The sequence below is a fragment of the Coregonus lavaretus genome (genome assembly GCF_964263955.1).
Source record: "Coregonus lavaretus genome assembly, contig: HAP1_SCAFFOLD_235, whole genome shotgun sequence".
NCBI lineage: Eukaryota > Metazoa > Chordata > Actinopteri > Salmoniformes > Salmonidae > Coregonus > Coregonus lavaretus.
In genome coordinates, this window is record NW_028161059.1 from 624,160 (window position 1) to 642,613 (window position 18,454).

At 49.0% G+C, this 18,454-nt stretch overlaps 1 protein-coding gene across 1 annotated transcript in view; it reads left to right on the forward strand.

Moving 5' to 3' along the window:
- Window positions 1-18,454, forward strand: part of LOC311121140 (regulator of G-protein signaling 7-like) — a gene marked incomplete at both ends in the record, with an annotated part of 38,773 nt that overhangs the window by 13,423 nt on the left and 6,896 nt on the right. Inside the window, 3 exons of the mRNA XM_084195664.1 lie at window positions 10,831-10,895; window positions 11,336-11,412; window positions 12,287-12,368. Of these exons, the coding sequence (XP_084051790.1) occupies window positions 10,831-10,895; window positions 11,336-11,412; window positions 12,287-12,368 (224 nt within the window). The remainder of the gene's footprint in view (window positions 1-10,830; window positions 10,896-11,335; window positions 11,413-12,286; window positions 12,369-18,454) is intronic.

The window sequence follows — 18,454 nt, forward strand, 5'->3', positions numbered from 1 at the left end:
GGAAGACTGAATCTGCAATAGGTAAGCAGCTTGGTTTGAAGAAATCAACTGTGGGAGCAATTATTAGGAAATGGAAGACATACAAGACCACTGATCATCTCCCTCGATCTGGGGCTCCACGCAAGATCTCACCCCGTGGCGTCAAAATGATCACAAGAACGGTGAGCAAAAATCCCAGAACCACACGGGGGGACCTAGTGAATGACCTGCAGAGAGCTGGGACCAAAGTAACAAAGCCTACCATCAGTAACACACTACGCCGCCAGGGACTCAAATCCTGCAGTGCCAGACGTGTCCCCCTGCTTAAGCCAGTACATGTCCAGGCCCGTCTGAAGTTTGCTAGAGTGCATTTGGATGATCCAGAAGAGGATTGGGAGAATGTCATATGGTCAGATGAAACCAAAATAGAACTTTTTGGTAAAAACTCAACTCGTTGTGTTTGGAGGACAAAGAATGCTGAGTTGCATCCAAAGAACACCATACCTACTGTGAAGCATGGGGGTGGAAACATCATGCTTTGGAGCTGTTTTCCTGCAAAGGGACCAGGACGACTGATCCGTGTAAAGGAAAGAATGAATGGGGCCTTGTATCGTGAGATTTTGAGTGAAAACCTCCTTCCATCAGCAAGGGCATTGAAGATGAAACCTGGCTGGGTATTTCAGCATGACAATGATCCCAAACACACCGCCCGGGCAACGAAGGAGTGGCTTCGTAAGAAGCATTTCAAGGTCCTGGAGTGGCCTAGCCAGTCTCCAGATCTCAACCCCATAGAAAATGTTTGGAGGGAGTTGAAAGTCCGTGTTGCCCAGCGACAGCCCCAAAACATCACTGCTCTAGACGAGATCTGCATGGAGGAATGGGCCAAAATACCAGCAACAGTGTGTGAAAACTGTCACGCCCTGGCTCTGGGGACTCTGAAATGTTGAGCCAGGGTGTGGATTTTCTATGTTTCGTTTCTCGGGGTAGCTTCTATGTTGTGTTTTCTATGTTTTGGGTTTTGTTATAGATCATATAGATCTATGTTGGTCAGGGTGGTTCCCAATCAGAGGCAGCTGTTGCTCGTTGTCTCTGATTGGGAGCCATACTTAGGTAGGCTGTTTTCAGCTATTCTTTGTGGGATCTTGTTCTGATTTGGTTTGTGTTATACCGTAGACGTCACGTTATCGTTGTTGTTTTGATCGTGTGATCATTCTAAATAAATAATATGTTCACCTTCAACGCTGCGCCTTGGTCCGCTTCATCATGTGTCAACGATCGTGACAGAAGATCCCACCTTGACTGGATCAAGCAGCGTGACGAGGAGAGAGGATGGACGTGGGAGGAGATGAGTGCGAGTCTGGCAAGAGGGATGGAGGCCTTGGCCACGGGTAGGAGTGAAGCCCATAAATTTTTTAGGGGGGGGCTAACGCCGTGGACGACGGGGCAGCAGGAGGACGCCAGGTTACGGGAGTCACTGGTCACCAGGGGGAAGGAGGTTGTAAAGGCACGGCGAGAGGTACTGGCGTGTGTTGCCAGTCCGGTCCGGCCTGTTCCTGATCCCCACGTAGGGCCAGTGGTGTGTGTTCCCAGTACGGTCCGGCCTGTTCCTGCCACTCGCACCAAGTCAGTGGTGCGTTTCGTCAGCCCGGCGCGGCCCGTTCCTGCTCCCCGCACCAAGTCAGTGGTGCGCTTCGTCAGCCCGGCTCGGCCCGTTCCTGCTCCCCGCACCAAGTCAGGGGTGCGCTTCGACAGCCCGGCTCGGCCCGCTCCTGCTCCCCACACCAAGCCAGTGGTGTGCGTCGTCAGTCCGGCTCGGCCCGTTCCTGCTCCCCGCACCAAGTCAGGGGTGCGCTTCGACAGCCCGGCTCGGCCCGCTCCTGCTCCCCACACCAAGCCAGTGGTGTGCGTCGTCAGTCCGGCACGGCCCGTGCCTGTTCCCCGCACCAAGTCAGGGGTGCGCTTCGACAGCCCGGCTCGGCCCGCTCCTGCTCCCCACACCAAGCCAGTGGTGTGCGTCGTCAGTCCGGCACGGCCCGTGCCTGTTCCACCGGTGGCTGGTCCGGCACCGGTCAGATGCTTCACGTCGGAGCTAGAGCAATCCGCTCCACCAGTGGTCAGTCCAGCTCCGGCCAGCAGGGCCAGACCGGACCAGGGGTACTGTGGGGGGTTAGAGAGGGAGTGGGGATCATGCCCAGAGCCGGATCCGCCGCCAAGGCGGAGTGCCCACCCGGTCCCTCCCCTGTGGTGTTCTGTTGGCGCGGTCGGAGTCCGCGCCTTTGGGGGGGGGGTACTGTCACGCCCTGGCTCTGGGGACTCTGAAATGTTGAGCCAGGGTGTGGATTTTCTATGTTTCGTTTCTCGGGGTAGCTTCTATGTTGTGTTTTCTATGTTTTGGGTTTTGTTATAGATCATATAGATCTATGTTGGTCAGGGTGGTTCCCAATCAGAGGCAGCTGTTGCTCGTTGTCTCTGATTGGGAGCCATACTTAGGTAGGCTGTTTTCAGCTATTCTTTGTGGGATCTTGTTCTGATTTGGTTTGTGTTATACCATAGACGTCACGTTATCGTTGTTGTTTTGATCGTGTGATCATTCTAAATAAATAATATGTTCACCTTCAACGCTGCGCCTTGGTCCGCTTCATCATGTGTCAACGATCGTGACAAAAACCTTGTGAAGACTTACAGAAAACATTTGACCTGTGTCATTGCCAACAAAGGGTATATAACAAAGTATTGAGAAACTTTTGTTATTGACCAAATACTTATTTTCCACCATAATTTGCAAATAAATTCATTAAAAATCCTACAATGTGATTTTCTGGAATTTTTTTCCTCATTTTGTCTGTCATAGTTGACGTGTACCTATGATAAAAATTACAGGCCTCTCTCATCTTTTTAAGTGGGAGAACTTGCACAATTGGTGGCTGACTAAATACTTTTTTCCCCCACTGTACCTATCTAACCATCCTCTGTTTTGTCATGTCAGAAACCTCTCTCCTGATGTATACCTATCTATCCTACAGTCCACTTCATCCATCATTGTTTGGAGACATCTCAGTTCAGGGTCTACACTCTTAGAAAGAAAGGTGCTATCTAGAACCTAAAAGGGTTATATGGCTGTCCCCAAAAGAGAACCCTTCAAATAACCCTTTTTGGTTCCAGGTAGAACCCTTTTGGGTTCCATGTAGGACCCAATCCACAGAGCGTTTCCCTGAAAACAAAAGGGTTCTCCTATGGGGACAGAACGCTTTTGGAACCTTTTTTCTAAGAGTGTAGAGCTGAAGGTATCTGGTTTGTTTCACCTACAGCTGAGAAAACATCAACGTGCTTTTAGTTTGGTAATAGCAGTCCTGAGACATAACCCTCTCTTAGCTCAAATATCATCAGGTGACAAAATAGGGATTTGATAGAAACTAAACAATGTTTAGTTTAGAAATCTGAGACAGCTGTATCTGATAACCCCTCTGTTTCCCCACCAGCTGTATCTGATAACCCCTCTTTTTCCTCTGTATCTGATAACCCCTCTGTTTCCCCACCAGCTGTATCTGATAACCCCTCTGTTTCCCCACCAGCTGTATCTGATAACCCCTCTGTTTCCCCACCAGCTGTATCTGATAACCCCTCTGTTTCCCCACCAGCTGTATCTGATAACCCCTCTGTTTCCCCTGTATCTGATAACCCCTCTGTTTCCCCACCAGCTGTATCTGATAACCCCTCTGTTTCCCCACCAGCTGTATCTGATAACCCCTCTGTTTCCCCACCAGCTGTATCTGATAACCCCTCTGTTTCCCCACCAGATGTATCTGAAAACCCCTCTGTTTCCCCACCAGCTGTATCTGATAACCCCTCTGTTTCCCCACCAGCTGTATCTGATAACCCCTCTGTTTCCCCTGTATCTGATAACCCCTCTGTTTCCCCACCAGCTGTATCTGATAACCCCTCTGTTTCCCCACCAGCTGTATCTGATAACCCCTCTGTTTCCCCACCAGCTGTATCTGATAACCCCTCTGTTTCCCCACCAGCTGTATCTGATAACCCCTCTGTTTCCCCACCAGCTGTATCTGATAACCCCTCTGTTTCCCCTGTATCTGATAACACCTCTGTTTCCCCTGTATCTGATAACCCCTCTGTTTCCCCACCAGCTGTATCTGATAACCCCTCTGTTTCCCCACCAGCTGTATCTGATAACCCCTCTGTTTCCCCACCCACCAGCTGTATCTGATAACCCCTCTGTTTCCCCACCAGCTGTATCTGATAACCCCTCTGTTTCCCCACCAGCTGTATCTGATAACCCCTCTGTTTCCCCTGTATCTGATAACCCCTCTGTTTCCCCACCAGCTGTATATGATAACCCCTCTGTTTCCCCACCAGCTGTATCTGATAACCCCTCTGTTTCCCCTGTATCTGATAACCCCTCTGTTTCCCCTGTATCTGATAACCCCTCTGTTTCCCCTGTATCTGATAACCCCTCTGTTTCCCAACCAGCTGTATCTGATAACCCCTCTGTTTCCCAACCAGCTGTATCTGATAACCCCTCTGTTTCCTCTGTATCTGATAACCCCTCTGTTTCCCCTGTATCTGATAACCCCTCTGTTTCCCCTGTATCTGATAACCCCTCTGTTTCCCCACCAGCTGTATCTGATAACCCCTCTGTTTCCCCTGTATCTGATAACCCCTCTGTTTCCCCACCAGCTGTATCTGATAACCCCTCTGTTTCCCCTGTATCTGATAACCCCTCTGTTTCCCCTGTATCTGATAACCCCTCTGTTTCCCCACCAGCTGTATCTGATAACCCCTCTGTTTCCCCTGTATCTGATAACCCCTCTGTTTCCCCTGTATCTGATAACCCCTCTGTTTCCCCTGTATCTGATAACCCCTCTGTTTCCCCACCAGCTGTATCTGATAACCCCTCTGTTTCCCCACCAGCTGTATCTGATAACCCCTCTGTTTCCCCACCAGCTGTATCTGATAACCCCTCTGTTTCCCCTGTATCTGATAACCCCTCTGTTTCCCCACCAGCTGTATCTGATAACCCCTCTGTTTCCCCACCAGCTGTATCTGATAACCCCTCTGTTTCCCCACCAGCTGTATCTGATAACCCCTCTGTTTCCCCTGTATCTGATAACCCCTCTGTTTCCCCACCAGCTGTATCTGATAACCCCTCTGTTTCCCCACCAGCTGTATCTGATAACCCCTCTGTTTCCCCTGTATCTGATAACCCCTCTGTTTCCCCACCAGCTGTATCTGATAACCCCTCTGTTTCCCCACCAGCTGTATCTGATAACCCCTCTGTTTCCCCTGTATCTGATAACCCCTCTGTTTCCCCTGTATCTGATAACCCCTCTGTTTCCCCACCAGCTGTATCTGATAACCCCTCTGTTTCCCCTGTATCTGATAACCCCTCTGTTTCCCCACCAGCTGTATCTGATAACCCCTGTTTCCCCACCAGCTGTATCTGATAACCCCTCTGTTTCCCCTGTATCTGATAACCCCTCTGTTTCCCCTGTATCTGATAAGCCCTCTGTTTCCCCTGTATCTGATAACCCCTCTGTTTCCCCTGTATCTGATAACCCCTCTGTTTCCCCACCAGCTGTATCTGATAACCCCTCTGTTTCCCCACCAGCTGTATCTGATAACCCCTCTGTTTCCCCACCAGCTGTATCTGATAACCCCTCTGTTTCCCCACCAGCTGTATCTGATAACCCCTCTGTTTCCTCTGTATCTGATAACCCCTCTGTTTCCCCACCAGCTGTATCTGATAACCCCTCTGTTTCCTCTGTATCTGATAACCCCTCTGTTTCCCCACCAGCTGTATCTGATAACCCCTCTGTTTCCCCACCAGCTGTATCTGATAACCCCTCTGTTTCCCCTGTATCTGATAACCCCTCTGTTTCCCCACCAGCTGTATCTGATAACCCCTCTGTTTCCCCTGTATCTGATAACCCTTCTGTTTCCCCACCAGCTGTATCTGATAACCCCTCTGTTTCCCCACCAGCTGTATCTGATAACCCCTCTGTTTCCCCACCAGCTGTATCTGATAACCCCTCTGTTTCCCCTGTATCTGATAACCCCTCTGTTTCCCCACCAGCTGTATCTGATAACCCCTCTGTTTCCCCACCAGCTGTATCTGATAACCCCTCTGTTTCCCCACCAGCTGTATCTGATAACCCCTCTGTTTCCCCTGTATCTGATAACCCCTCTGTTTCCCCTGTATCTGATAACCCCTCTGTTTCCCCACCAGCTGTATCTGATAACCCCTCTGTTTCCCCTGTATCTGATAACCCCTCTGTTTCCCCTGTATCTGATAACCCCTCTGTTTCCCCTGTATCTGATAACCCCTCTGTTTCCCCACCAGCTGTATCTGATAACCCCTCTGTTTCCCCACCAGCTGTATCTGATAACCCCTCTGTTTCCCCTGTATCTGATAACCCCTCTGTTTCCCCACCAGCTGTATCTGATAACCCCTCTGTTTCCCCACCAGCTGTATCTGATAACCCCTCTGTTTCCCCTGTATCTGATAACCCCTCTGTTTCCCCACCAGCTGTATCTGATAACCCCTCTGTTTCCCCACCAGCTGTATCTGATAACCCCTCTGTTTCCCCACCAGCTGTATCTGATAACCCCTCTGTTTCCTCTGTATCTGATAACCCCTCTGTTTCCCCACCAGCTGTATCTGATAACCCCTCTGTTTCCCCACCAGCTATATCTGATAACCCCTCAGTTTCCCCACCAGCTGTATCTGATAATCCCTCTGTTTCCCCACCAGCTGTATCTGATAACCCCTCTGTTTCCCCACCAGCTGTATCTGATAACACCTCTGTAGGATAGCTTGGGATAGATGAAGTGGACAGTAGGATAGCTTGTCCCCGTGCCCGAGAACACTAAGGTAACCTGCCTAAATGACTACCGGCCCGTAGCACTCACGTCTGTAGCCATGAAGCGCTTTGAAAGGCTGGTCATGGCTCACATCAACACCATCATCCCAGAAACCCTAGACCCACTCCAATTTGCATACCGCCCCAACAGATCCACAGATGATGCAATCTCTATTGCACTCCACACTGCCCTTTCCCACCTGGACAAAAGGAACACCTACGTGAGAATGCTATTCATTGACTACAGCTCAGCGTTCAACAACATAGTGCCCTCAAAGCTCATCACTAAGCTAAGGACCCTGGGACTAAGCACCTCCCTCTGCAACTGGATCCTGGACTTCCTGACGGGCCGCCCCCAGGTGGTAAGGGTAGTTAACAACACATCTGCCACGCTGATCCTCAACACGGGGGCCCCTCAGGGGTGCGTGCTCAGTCCCCTCCTGTACTCCCTGTTCACCCATGACTGCATGGCCAGGCAAGACTCCAACACCATCATTAAGTTTGCCGACGACACAACAGTGGTAGGCCTGATCACCGACAACGATGAGACAGCCTATAGGGAGGAGGTCAGAGACCTGGCCATGTGGTGCCAGGATAACAACCTCTCCCTCAACGTGACCAAGACAAAGGAGATGATTGTGGACTACAGGAAAAAAAGAGGACTGAGCACGCCCCCATTCTCTTCGACGGAGCTGTAGTGGAACAGGTTGAGAGCTTCATGTTCCTTGGTGTCCACATCACCAATAAACTATCATGGTCCAAACTCACCAAGGCAGTTGTGAAGAGGGCACGATAAAGCCTATTCCCCCTCAGGAGACTGAAAAGATTTGGCATGGGTCCTCAGATCCTCAAAAAGTTATACAGCTGCACCATCGGTAGCCTTGTGAATGTTGACCTGCTTAAAAGTCTTACTCACATCAGCTACGGAGAGCGTGATCACGTAGTCATCTGGAACAGCTGATGCTCTCATGCATGCTTCAGTGTTGCTTGCCTCGAAGCGAGCATAGAAGTGATTTAGCTCGTCTGGTAAGCTTGTGTCACTGGGCAGCTCGCTGATGTGCTTCCCTTTGTAGTCTGTAATAGATTTCAAGCCCTGCCACATCCGACGAGCATCAGAGCCGGTGTAGTACGATTCAATCTTAGTCCTGTATTGACGCTTTGCCTGTTTGATGATTCATCAGAGGGCATATCGGGATTTCTTATAAGCGTCCGGGTTAGAGTCCCGCTCCTTGAAAGCGGCAGCTCTACCCTTTAGCTCAGTGCGGATGTTGATTGTAATCCATGGCATCTGGTTGGGGTATGTACGTACGGTCACTGTGGGGATGACGTCATCGATGCACTTATTGATGAAGCCAGTGACTGATGTGGTGTACTCCTCAATGCCATCGGAAGAATCCCGGAACATATTCCAGTCTGTGCTAGCAAAACAGTCCTGTAGCTTAGCATCTGTGTCATCTGACCACTTCTTTATTGACCGAGTCACTGGTGCTTCCTGCTTTAGTTTTTGCTCATAAGCAGGAATCAGGAGGATAGAGTTATGGTCAGATTTGCCAAATGGAGGGCGAGGGAGAGCTTTGTATGCGTCTCTGTGTGTGGAGTAAAGGTGGTCTAGAGTTTTTTTCCTCTGGTTGCACATTTAACATGCTGGTAGAAATGAGGTAAAATGGATTTAAGTTTCCCTGCATTAAAGTCCCCGGCCACTAGGAGCGCTCTCTCTGGATGAGCGTTTTCCTGTTTGCACTCAATGAGCTGTATTGTGGCCATAAGCATTTACATTTACATTTACATTTAAGTCATTTAGCAGACGCTCTTATCCAGAGCGACTTACAGTTAGTGAATACATATTTGTTTTTATACTGGCCCCCCGTGGGAAACGAACCCACAACCCTGGCGTTGCAAACGCCATGCTCTATCAACTGAGCTACATCCCTGCCGGCCATTCCCTCCCCTACCCTGGACGACGCTGGGCCAATTGTGCGCCGCCCATGAGTCTCCCGGTCGCGGCCGGCTGCGACAGAGCCTGGATCTTAGTGCAATCTTAATAAGCAATCTTAGTGCCAGCATCGGTTTGTGGTGGTAAATACATTTTACATTACATTTTAGTCATTTAGCAGACGCTCTTATCCAGAGCGACTTACAGTTAGTGAGTGCATACATTTCTCATATCAATGATTTAACTGTGTTTATGGTAAATAAATAAAAATATATGATGGTTTTAGAGTTACATTTATTACACAATTTACGTTGTAAAACGTGCCCCTACCATGAATTCTTCAGATTATTTCTGACAATATTAACAGGACAAACCGTTTCCTCTGCCACAGGCACATCAGCAGTTAATCTGAGATTTTGGGGTGTTCGTCCTCAGATGAAAATTGAATCAGCATATGACATTCCGTTTGAGCGGTGTACGTTCATAGACCTACAATTTGTGAAAGGGCTTGGTCCCACTCTCGAGGAACATCTGTGAATATTCTTAGCATTCCTTGGATCTCCTTCTCGAGTGCCTGGTTGACTAGTTGGTGTTGTTGAACAGTTATTTTCCCTTTAAATTCATTGGATTCTATATGGACTTCATACATGGCACCTGATTGTCCACAACTTTTAGAGACGTGGCCGATGGAAACTTCTCTTTGAGAATGTGTGCGATTCGGGTCTCTCCATCTGTCTGAGAAGACAGAGTCCTCTGCAACTGTCTAGAAACCAAACAGCTTGATTTTTGTGAAGAAATCTGGAAATAGAGAGCATCGTGACCAAATCCTTTACTGAAGATAAAACGAACAATAATGAACAATAATCCACCACCAGGTTTTAAAAAGTCACGCCCCTCGCATTGAGCTATAATAAGAACTCCCCTCGATGTCAACATGAAAAATATAGAAGAAAACTCTGTTGGTAAATAGTGTGGTCTCAAACTCTACCTCGAGACTTCCTTAATATTAGATTTGGTGCACCAGCTGTTGTTTACAAATATACACAGACCGCCACCCTTTGTCTTACCGGAGTCAGCCGTTCTATCCTGCCGATACAGTGTATATCCCGCCAGCTGTATGTTATCCATGTCGTCGTTCAGCCACGACTCGGTGAAACATAAGATATTACAGTTTTTAATGTCCCGTTGGTAGGATAACCGTAATCTTAGGTCATCCAATTTATTTTCAAATGATTGAAGATTGGCTAATAGGATTGATGGAAGAGGCAGTTTACTTGCTCGCCGTCGGATCCTTACAAGGCAGTTGTCACAAAGTGCTTATACATAACCCAGCCTAAAACCCCAAACAGCAAGCAATGCAGATGTAGAAGCACAGTGGCTAGGAAAAACTCCCTAGAAAGGCAGGAACCTAGGAAGAAACCTAGAGAGGAACCAGGCTCTGAGGGGTGGCCAGTCCTCTTCTGGCTGTGCTGGGTGGAGATTATAAGAGTACATGGCCATTAAGGCCAGATCGTTCTTCAAGATGTTCAAACGTTCATAGATGACCAGCAGGGTCAAATAATAATCACAGTGGTTGTAGAGGGTGCAACAGGTCAATACCTCAGGAGTAAATGTCAGTTGGCTTTTCATAGCCTGGCATTCAGAGGTCGAGACAGCAGGTGCGGTAGAGAGAGAGAGAGAGAGGGTCGAAACAGCAGGTGCGGTGGAGAGAGAGAGAGAGAGAGAGAGAGAGAGAGAGGGTCGAAACAGCAGGTGCGGTAGAGAGAGAGAGAGAGAGAGAGGGTCGAAACAGCAGGTCCGGGACAAGGTAACACGTCTGTAGCAAGATATTTCTCCTGACTGACTGTTTCTGACCGACTGTTTCTCTGACTGACTGACTGTTTCTGACCGACTGTTTCTATGACTGACTGTTTCTGCTGACTGTTCTTTGATGGACTGTTTCTGCTGACTGTTCTCTGACCGACTGTTTCTGCTGACTGTTCTCTGACCGACTGTTTCTGCTGACTGTTCTCTGACAGACTGTTTCACCTCTGTCTCTTTCAGCTGTTTACCTCTGCAAAAGAACAATGCAAAACAAAGCCCGCCTGGAGCTGGCTGACTACGAAGCTGTAAGCTCCCTCCTCCTCTTCCCACCTCCTCTTCCTCCACCCCCCTCCTCCTCCTCCTCCTCCTCCTCCTCTTCCCTCCTCCTCTTCCTCCACCTCCTCCTCCACCTCCTCCTCTTCCTCTTCCCTCCTCCTCTTCCTCCACCTCTCTCCTCCTCCTCTTCCCTCCTCCTCTTCCTCCACCTCCTCCTCCTCCTCCTCCACCTCCTCCTCCTCCTCCTCCACCTCTCTCCTCCTCCTCCTCCTCCTCCTCTATTCTACTGTATCAGTTCTCTCTACCCTAGTGTAAAGAACAATCAACCAGTCTAATATCCTCCATTTGATGGAGACAAGCCTGCTTAGTTTGGAAAGCAGTTAACTGCTGTCCCCTCAGAGGTATGTTTTATGTAAGAGGTAGTCTAACTATAAGACACTAACCTTTAGTTTGTTTCTGTGTTCTTAAGGAGACCTTAGCCAGACTACAGAGAGCCTTCGCCAGGAAATGGGAGTTTATATTTATGCAAGCTGAAGCACAAGCAAAGTAAGTAGTTCATCCAATGCTGTGTCTCAAATAGCACCCTATTCCCTACGTTGATGCAGACTGACTGGTAAAACAGCCCTTTTTCCCAACAACACAGCCTCACGGTCTCTGCCTCCATTTACTCACAGATGTGGAACGAGAGGAGAGGAGAGGAGAGGAGGGGAGGGGGGAGAGGAGGAAAGGAGAGGAGTGGAGGGGAGATGAGAGGAGGGGAGGGGGGAGAGGAGAGGAGGAAAGGAGAGGAGTGGAGATGAGGGGAGGAGTGGAGAGGAGGGGAGGGGAGATGAGAGGAGGGGAGGGGAGGGGAGATGAGAGGAGAGGGGAGGAGTGGAGTGGAGAGGGGCGAGAGGAGATGAGGGGAGGGGGAGAGGAGAGGGGAGGAGTGGAGTGGAGAGGGGGGAGAGGAGATGAGGGGAGGGGAGGGGAAATGAGAGGAGAGGAGAGGAGAGGAGAGGAGAGGAGAGGAGAGGAGAGGAGAGGAGAGGAGAGGAGAGGAGAGGAGAGGAGAGGAGAGGAGAGGAGAGGAGAGGAGAGGAGAGGAGAGGAGAGGAGAGGAGAGGAGAGGAGAGGGATCTTAATTTGAGTCAGTTTGCTACAGCAGGAAAATAATCCCCCAGCAACAGGAAATAATTAATGAACATGTTTGCATGGGGTTGATACATTTTTTGTTAGGGAAAATAAAGTCTGACATTTCTAAGTGAAAATTACAAACTTCAGAAGCCTTTTAAACCTCAAATACACTACACATTTTACATTTCCTGCATTTCAAGAAAGTTCATCTGCAACAGAGTGATCAAAAGAAGAAACTACATCTGTCACTAAATAAATGATGGGATGTCTGTTTTACAGTGTCTCCACCTCTATCCTTTAACAGAGTTGACAAGAAAAGAGACAAAATTGAGAGGAAGATTCTGGACAGTCAAGAGAGAGCTTTCTGGGACGTGCACAGACCAGTGGTGAGAATACAACCTCTCTCTGTTTCCCTGTCACCACAGACCAGTGGTGAGAATACGACCTCTCTCTGTTTCCCTGTCACCACAGACCAGTGGTGAGAATACGACCTCTCTCTGTTTCCCTGTCACCACAGACCAGTGGTGAGAATACGGCCTCTCTCTGTTTCCCTGTCACCACAGACCAGTGGTGAGAATACGACCTCTCTCTGTTTCCCTGTCACCACAGACCAGTGGTGAGAATACAACCTCTCTCTGTTTCCCTGTCACCACAGACCAGTGGTGAGAATACGACCTCTCTCTGTTTCCCTGTCACCACAGACCAGTGGTGAGAATAGGACCTCTCTCTGTTTCCCTGTCACCACAGACCAGTGGTGAGAATACAACCTCTCTCTGTTTCCCTGTCACCACAGACCAGTGGTGAGAATACAACCTCTCTCTGTTTCCCTGTCACCACAGACCAGTGGTGAGAATACGACCTCTCTCTGTTTCCCTGTCACCACAGACCAGTGGTGAGAATACGACCTCTCTCTGTTTCCCTGTCACCACAGACCAGTGGTGAGAATACGACCTCTCTCTGTTTCCCTGTCACCACAGACCAGTGGTGAGAATACAACCTCTCTCTGTTTCCCTGTCACCACAGACCAGTGGTGAGAATACGGCCTCTCTCTGTTTCCCTGTCACCACAGACCAGTGGTGAGAATATAACCTCTCTCTGTTTCCCTGTCACCACAGACCAGTGGTGAGAATACGACCTCTCTCTGTTTCCCTGTCACCACAGACCAGTGGTGAGAATACAACCTCTCTCTGTTTCCCTGTCACCACAGACCAGTGGTGAGAATACGACCTCTCTCTGTTTCCCTGTCACCACAGACCAGTGGTGAGAATACGACCTCTCTCTGTTTCCCTGTCACCACAGACCAGTGGTGAGAATACAACCTCTCTCTGTTTCCCTGTCACCACAGACCAGTGGTGAGAATACGGCCTCTCTCTGTTTCCCTGTCACCACAGACCAGTGGTGAGAATACAACCTCTCTCTGTTTCCCTGTCACCACAGACCAGTGGTGAGAATACGACCTCTCTCTGTTTCCCTGTCACCACAGACCAGTGGTGAGAATACGACCTCTCTCTGTTTCCCTGTCACCACAGACCAGTGGTGAGAATACAACCTCTCTCTGTTTCCCTGTCACCACAGACCAGTGGTGAGAATACGACCTCTCTCTGTTTCCCTGTCACCACAGACCAGTGGTGAGAATACGACCTCTCTCTGTTTCCCTGTCACCACAGACCAGTGGTGAGAATACAACCTCTCTCTGTTTCCCTGTCACCACAGACCAGTGGTGAGAATACGACCTCTCTCTGTTTCCCTGTCACCACAGACCAGTGGTGAGAATACAACCTCTCTCTGTTTCCCTGTCACCACAGACCAGTGGTGAGAATACGACCTCTCTCTGTTTCCCTGTCACCACAGATCAGTGGTGAGAATTGTAATGTATCATTTGAGATGGTTTTACCAACCAGGCACCAGACTGAAGTAAGTTGATATCAGCGTTCAAAATGTATAGGTTCACTCCTTATTGATCTACACAGGGAAAAGGCAACAATTGGTAATATTTCAACATTTTGAATGTTATCAAACAGATCTTTAGATAGCTAGGCAGTACCATATAGCGGCTAATAGCACTGGGCTAATAAGCAGAGCATGGCACACAATATAAACACACTATGTACAGAGGCTAGGCTAACCTAGCACACAGTAAGAACAGGGCCAACTAGCATGGTAAGCTAGCACGCTAGTCTAGTAGGCCACAGGCTGTGGATTGTAGCACTTGGTGTGTACAGTGGAGGCTAGCACGCTAGGCTACTAGACAAACGGCTAGCAGGCCTCAGGCTATAGGCCAGCATGCAGCATTAGCACCATGGTTATGGGCTAATCGGTTGACATGCTATGGCTAACAATGCTAATAGGTGAACAGCAGCCATCTTAGTTGTGGCCAGGAAGTGACTCTGGATGTGATGACGTCACTGGGTCGGCCGTACTGGTTATGTAACAACAGTACCTGGCTGGCAGCCTTCTTGGCCCATGTTAAGTAATGGAGAGAGATTCACCTCACGGCCTGAACATGTAGAGTACCCATGAACTATGACAAAAGGGCCAGATGAACAGGGTTGCGGTTGGCTAGTACGCATGTATGAAGTAATAGCATATTGTCATTGATTGAGGCATATCAGCATATATTAGCATGGTGATAACAGCCGATGTCATGTACAGATTAAATACACACATGAACACAAAACAATGTCCACTTATGTTGTCAATTACGCACTAACACACAGATAGAACGTCCAGGGTGGAGGCTTGTCCTTGTAGGAAGGGTCCAGTAGTGAGTTGTGTTGAGGTGGTGCTGAGTTCTTGTCCTTGTAGGAAGGGTCCAGTGTTGAGGTGGTGCTGAGTTCTCGTCCTTGTAGGAAGGGTCCAGTGGTGAGGTGGTGCTGAGTTCTTGTCCTTGTAGGAAGGGTCCAGTGTTGAGGTGGTGCTGAGTTCTTGTCCTTGTAGGAAGGGTCCAGTGTTGAGGTGGTGCTGAGTTCTTGTCATTGTAGGAAGGGTCCAGTGTTGAGGTGGTGCTGAGTTCTTGTCCTTGTAGGAAGGGTCCAGTGTTGAGGTGGTGCTGAGTTCTTGTCCTTGTAGGAAGGGTCCAGTGTTGAGGTGGTGCTGAGTTCTTGTCATTGTAGGAAGGGTCCAGTGGTGAGGTGGTGCTGAGTTCTTGTCCTTGTAGGAAGGGTCCAGTGGTGAGTTGTGTTGAGGTGGTGCTGAGTTCTTGTCCTTGTAGGAAGGGTCCAGTGGTGAGGTGGTGCTGAGTTCTTGTCCTTGTAGGAAGGGTCCAGTGGTGAGGTGGTGCTGAGTTCTTGTCCTTGTAGGAAGGGTCCAGTGGTGAGTTGTGTTGAGGTGGTGCTGAGTTCTTGTCCTTGTAGGAAGGGTCCAGTGGTGAGTTGTGTTGAGGTGGTGCTGTTGTTCTGACCTGCTGTCTCTCTGCACCCAACTAAAGAACAGGCAGTAATAGGGATCTGTTACCCTGTAGGGCCTGGGATTGACTGAGCAGGTCAGCTGACTGAGTTCCCTGGCAACCTGGTCCCTAACACAGAGTTATAATGAGCAGGTCAGCTGACTGAGTTCCCTGGCAACCTGGTCCCTAACACAGAGTTATAATGAGCAGGTCAGCTGACTGAGTTCCCTGGCAACCTGGTCCCTAACACAGAGTTATAATGAGCAGGTCAGCTGACTGAGTTCCCTGGCAACCTGGTCCCTAACACAGAGTTATAATGAGCAGGTCAGCTGACTGAGTTCCCTGGCAACCTGGTCCCTAACACAGAGTTATAATGAGCAGGTCAGCTGACTGAGTTCCCTGGCAACCTGGTCCCTAACACAGAGTTATAATGAGCAGGTCAGCTGACTGAGTTCCCTGGCAACCTGGTCCCTAACACAGAGTTATAATGAGCAGGTCAGCTGACTGAGTTCCCTGGCAACCTGGTCCCTAACACAGAGTTATAATGAGCAGGTCAGCTGACTGAGTTCCCTGGCAACCTGGTCCCTAACACAGAGTTATAATGAGCAGGTCAGCTGACTGAGTTCCCTGGCAACATGGTCCCTAACACAGAGTTATAATGAGCAGGTCAGCTGACTGAGTTCCCTGGCAACCTGGTCCCTAACACAGAGTTATAATGAGCAGGTCAGCTGACTGAGTTCCCTGGCAACCTGGTCCCTAACACAGAGTTATAATGAGCAGGTCAGCTGACTGAGTTCCCTGGCAACCTGGTCCCTAACACAGAGTTATAATGAGCAGGTCAGCTGACTGAGTTCCCTGGCAACCTGGTCCCTAACACAGAGTTATAATGAGCAGGTCAGCTGACTGAGTTCCCTGGCAACCTGGTCCCTAACACAGAGTTATAATGAGCAGGTCAGCTGACTGAGTTCCCTGGCAACCTGGTCCCTAACACAGAGTTATAATGAGCAGGTCAGCTGACTGAGTTCCCTGGCAACCTGGTCCCTAACACAGAGTTATAATGAGCAGGTCAGCTGACTGAGTTCCCTGGCAACCTGGTCCCTAACACAGAGTTATAATGAGCAGGTCAGCTGACTGAGTTCCCTGGCAACCTGGTCCCTAACACAGAGTTATAATGAGCAGGTCAGCTGACTGAGTTACCTGGCAACCTGGTCCCTAACACAGAGTTATAATGAGCAGGTCAGCTGACTGAGTTCCCTGGCAACCTGGTCCCTAACACATAGTTATAAAGTGGCCTCTGCCACTTGACAATGGGGTCAGGCTGAACCAGGGGATGGTAACCTACCTCAGCAGTAATCACTGGACAATGGGGTCAGGCTGAACCAGGGGATGGTAACCTACCTCAGCAGTAATCACTGGACAATGGGGTCAGGCTGAACCAGGGGATGGTAACCTACCTTAAACAAATGCAAAATGCAGCTACTGTTATTATTCTGGCTGCACTGTTTGACGTGACTGTTAGTTAGCCGTAGTTGGCTAGCTAGCGAGCAGGGGATAGGAACGTTGCCAGCCAGTATGGCAATGGAACATTTAGAACGCGTCCATAAATACAGACTGAATGACTGGGTCGCGATAGAACGAACGACCAGCCGGCTTGGGTATTAACCCTAGATTTGTGTCGGGACTATATCTTGTGGAAGGATGAAATAGTTTAATAAATTAATAAAAATAAAGTTTTTAATTAAAATAAATCAATCATTATTTGAATAAGTTCGTAACCCGTTGTATAAAAGTGATAATGCCCGGGAAGCCGGTGTTTGGAGGATATATTGGCACGGTTTGCCGGGCCCTCGACTTCTTCCCTGGCCTAACAACACCCGTGCCAATATATCCTCCAAACACCGGCTTCGAGGGCATTATCACTTAAATGTTCACCAATCAAAGGACAGTCTGATTGAGGAGTAGAGGTCTTTAGGGGTCAAATCACCTTCCAAGCATTTAACCACCTCTGGGTGGGTTTAATGTCCTGTTAATCAAATCAGACAACACTGCAGCCAGAAATAAATTCATTTCCCCCATCACATCAAGTAAGTGTGCGTCTCAAACTGCACCCTATTCCCTATAGGGCGCTGGTTAAAAGTAGTGCACTATGTAGGGAATAGGGTGTCATTTGGGATGCAAGGAGGAATTATCCTCCTCCAGTATCTCCCATGGCACAAACAACTCCCTGGACTGTTGGAGATGAGGACTGTCTTACTCCCTGGTGTTCAGTCAGTAGTGTTATTGGCCTAATGGGACATACTGTTGGAGATGAGGACTGTCTAACTCCCTGGTGTTCAGTCAGTAGTGTTATTGGCCTAATGGGACATACTGTTGGAGATGAGGACTGTCTTACTCCCTGGTGTTCAGTCAGTAGTGTTATTGGCCTAATGGGACATACTGTTGGAGATGAGGACTGTCTAACTCCCTGGTGTTCAGTCAGTAGTGTTATTGGCCTAATGGGACATACTGTTGGAGATGAGGACTGTCTAACTCCCTGGTGTTCAGTCAGTAGTGTTATTGGTCTAATGGGACATACTGTTGGAGATGAGGACTGTCTAACTCCCTGGTGTTCAGTCAGTAGTGTTATTGGCCTAATGGGACATACTGTTGGAGATGAGGACTGTCTTACTCCCTGGTGTTCAGTCAGTAGTGTTATTGGCCTAATGGGACATACTGTTGGAGATGAGGACTGTCTAACTCCCTGGTGTTCAGTCAGTAGTGTTATTGGCCTAATGGGACATACTGTTGGAGATGAGGACTGTCTAACTCCCTGGTGTTCAGTCAGTAGTGTTATTGGCCTAATGGGACATACTGTTGGAGATGAGGACTGTCTAACTCCCTGGTGTTCAGTCAGTAGTGTTATTGGCCTAATGGGACATACTGTTGGAGATGAGGACTGTCTTACTCCCTGGTGTTCAGTCAGTAGTGTTATTGGCCTAATGGGACATACTGTTGGAGATGAGGACTGTCTTACTCCCTGGTGTTCAGTCAGTAGTGTTATTGGCCTAATGGGACATACTGTTGGAGGTGAGGACTGTCTAACTCCCT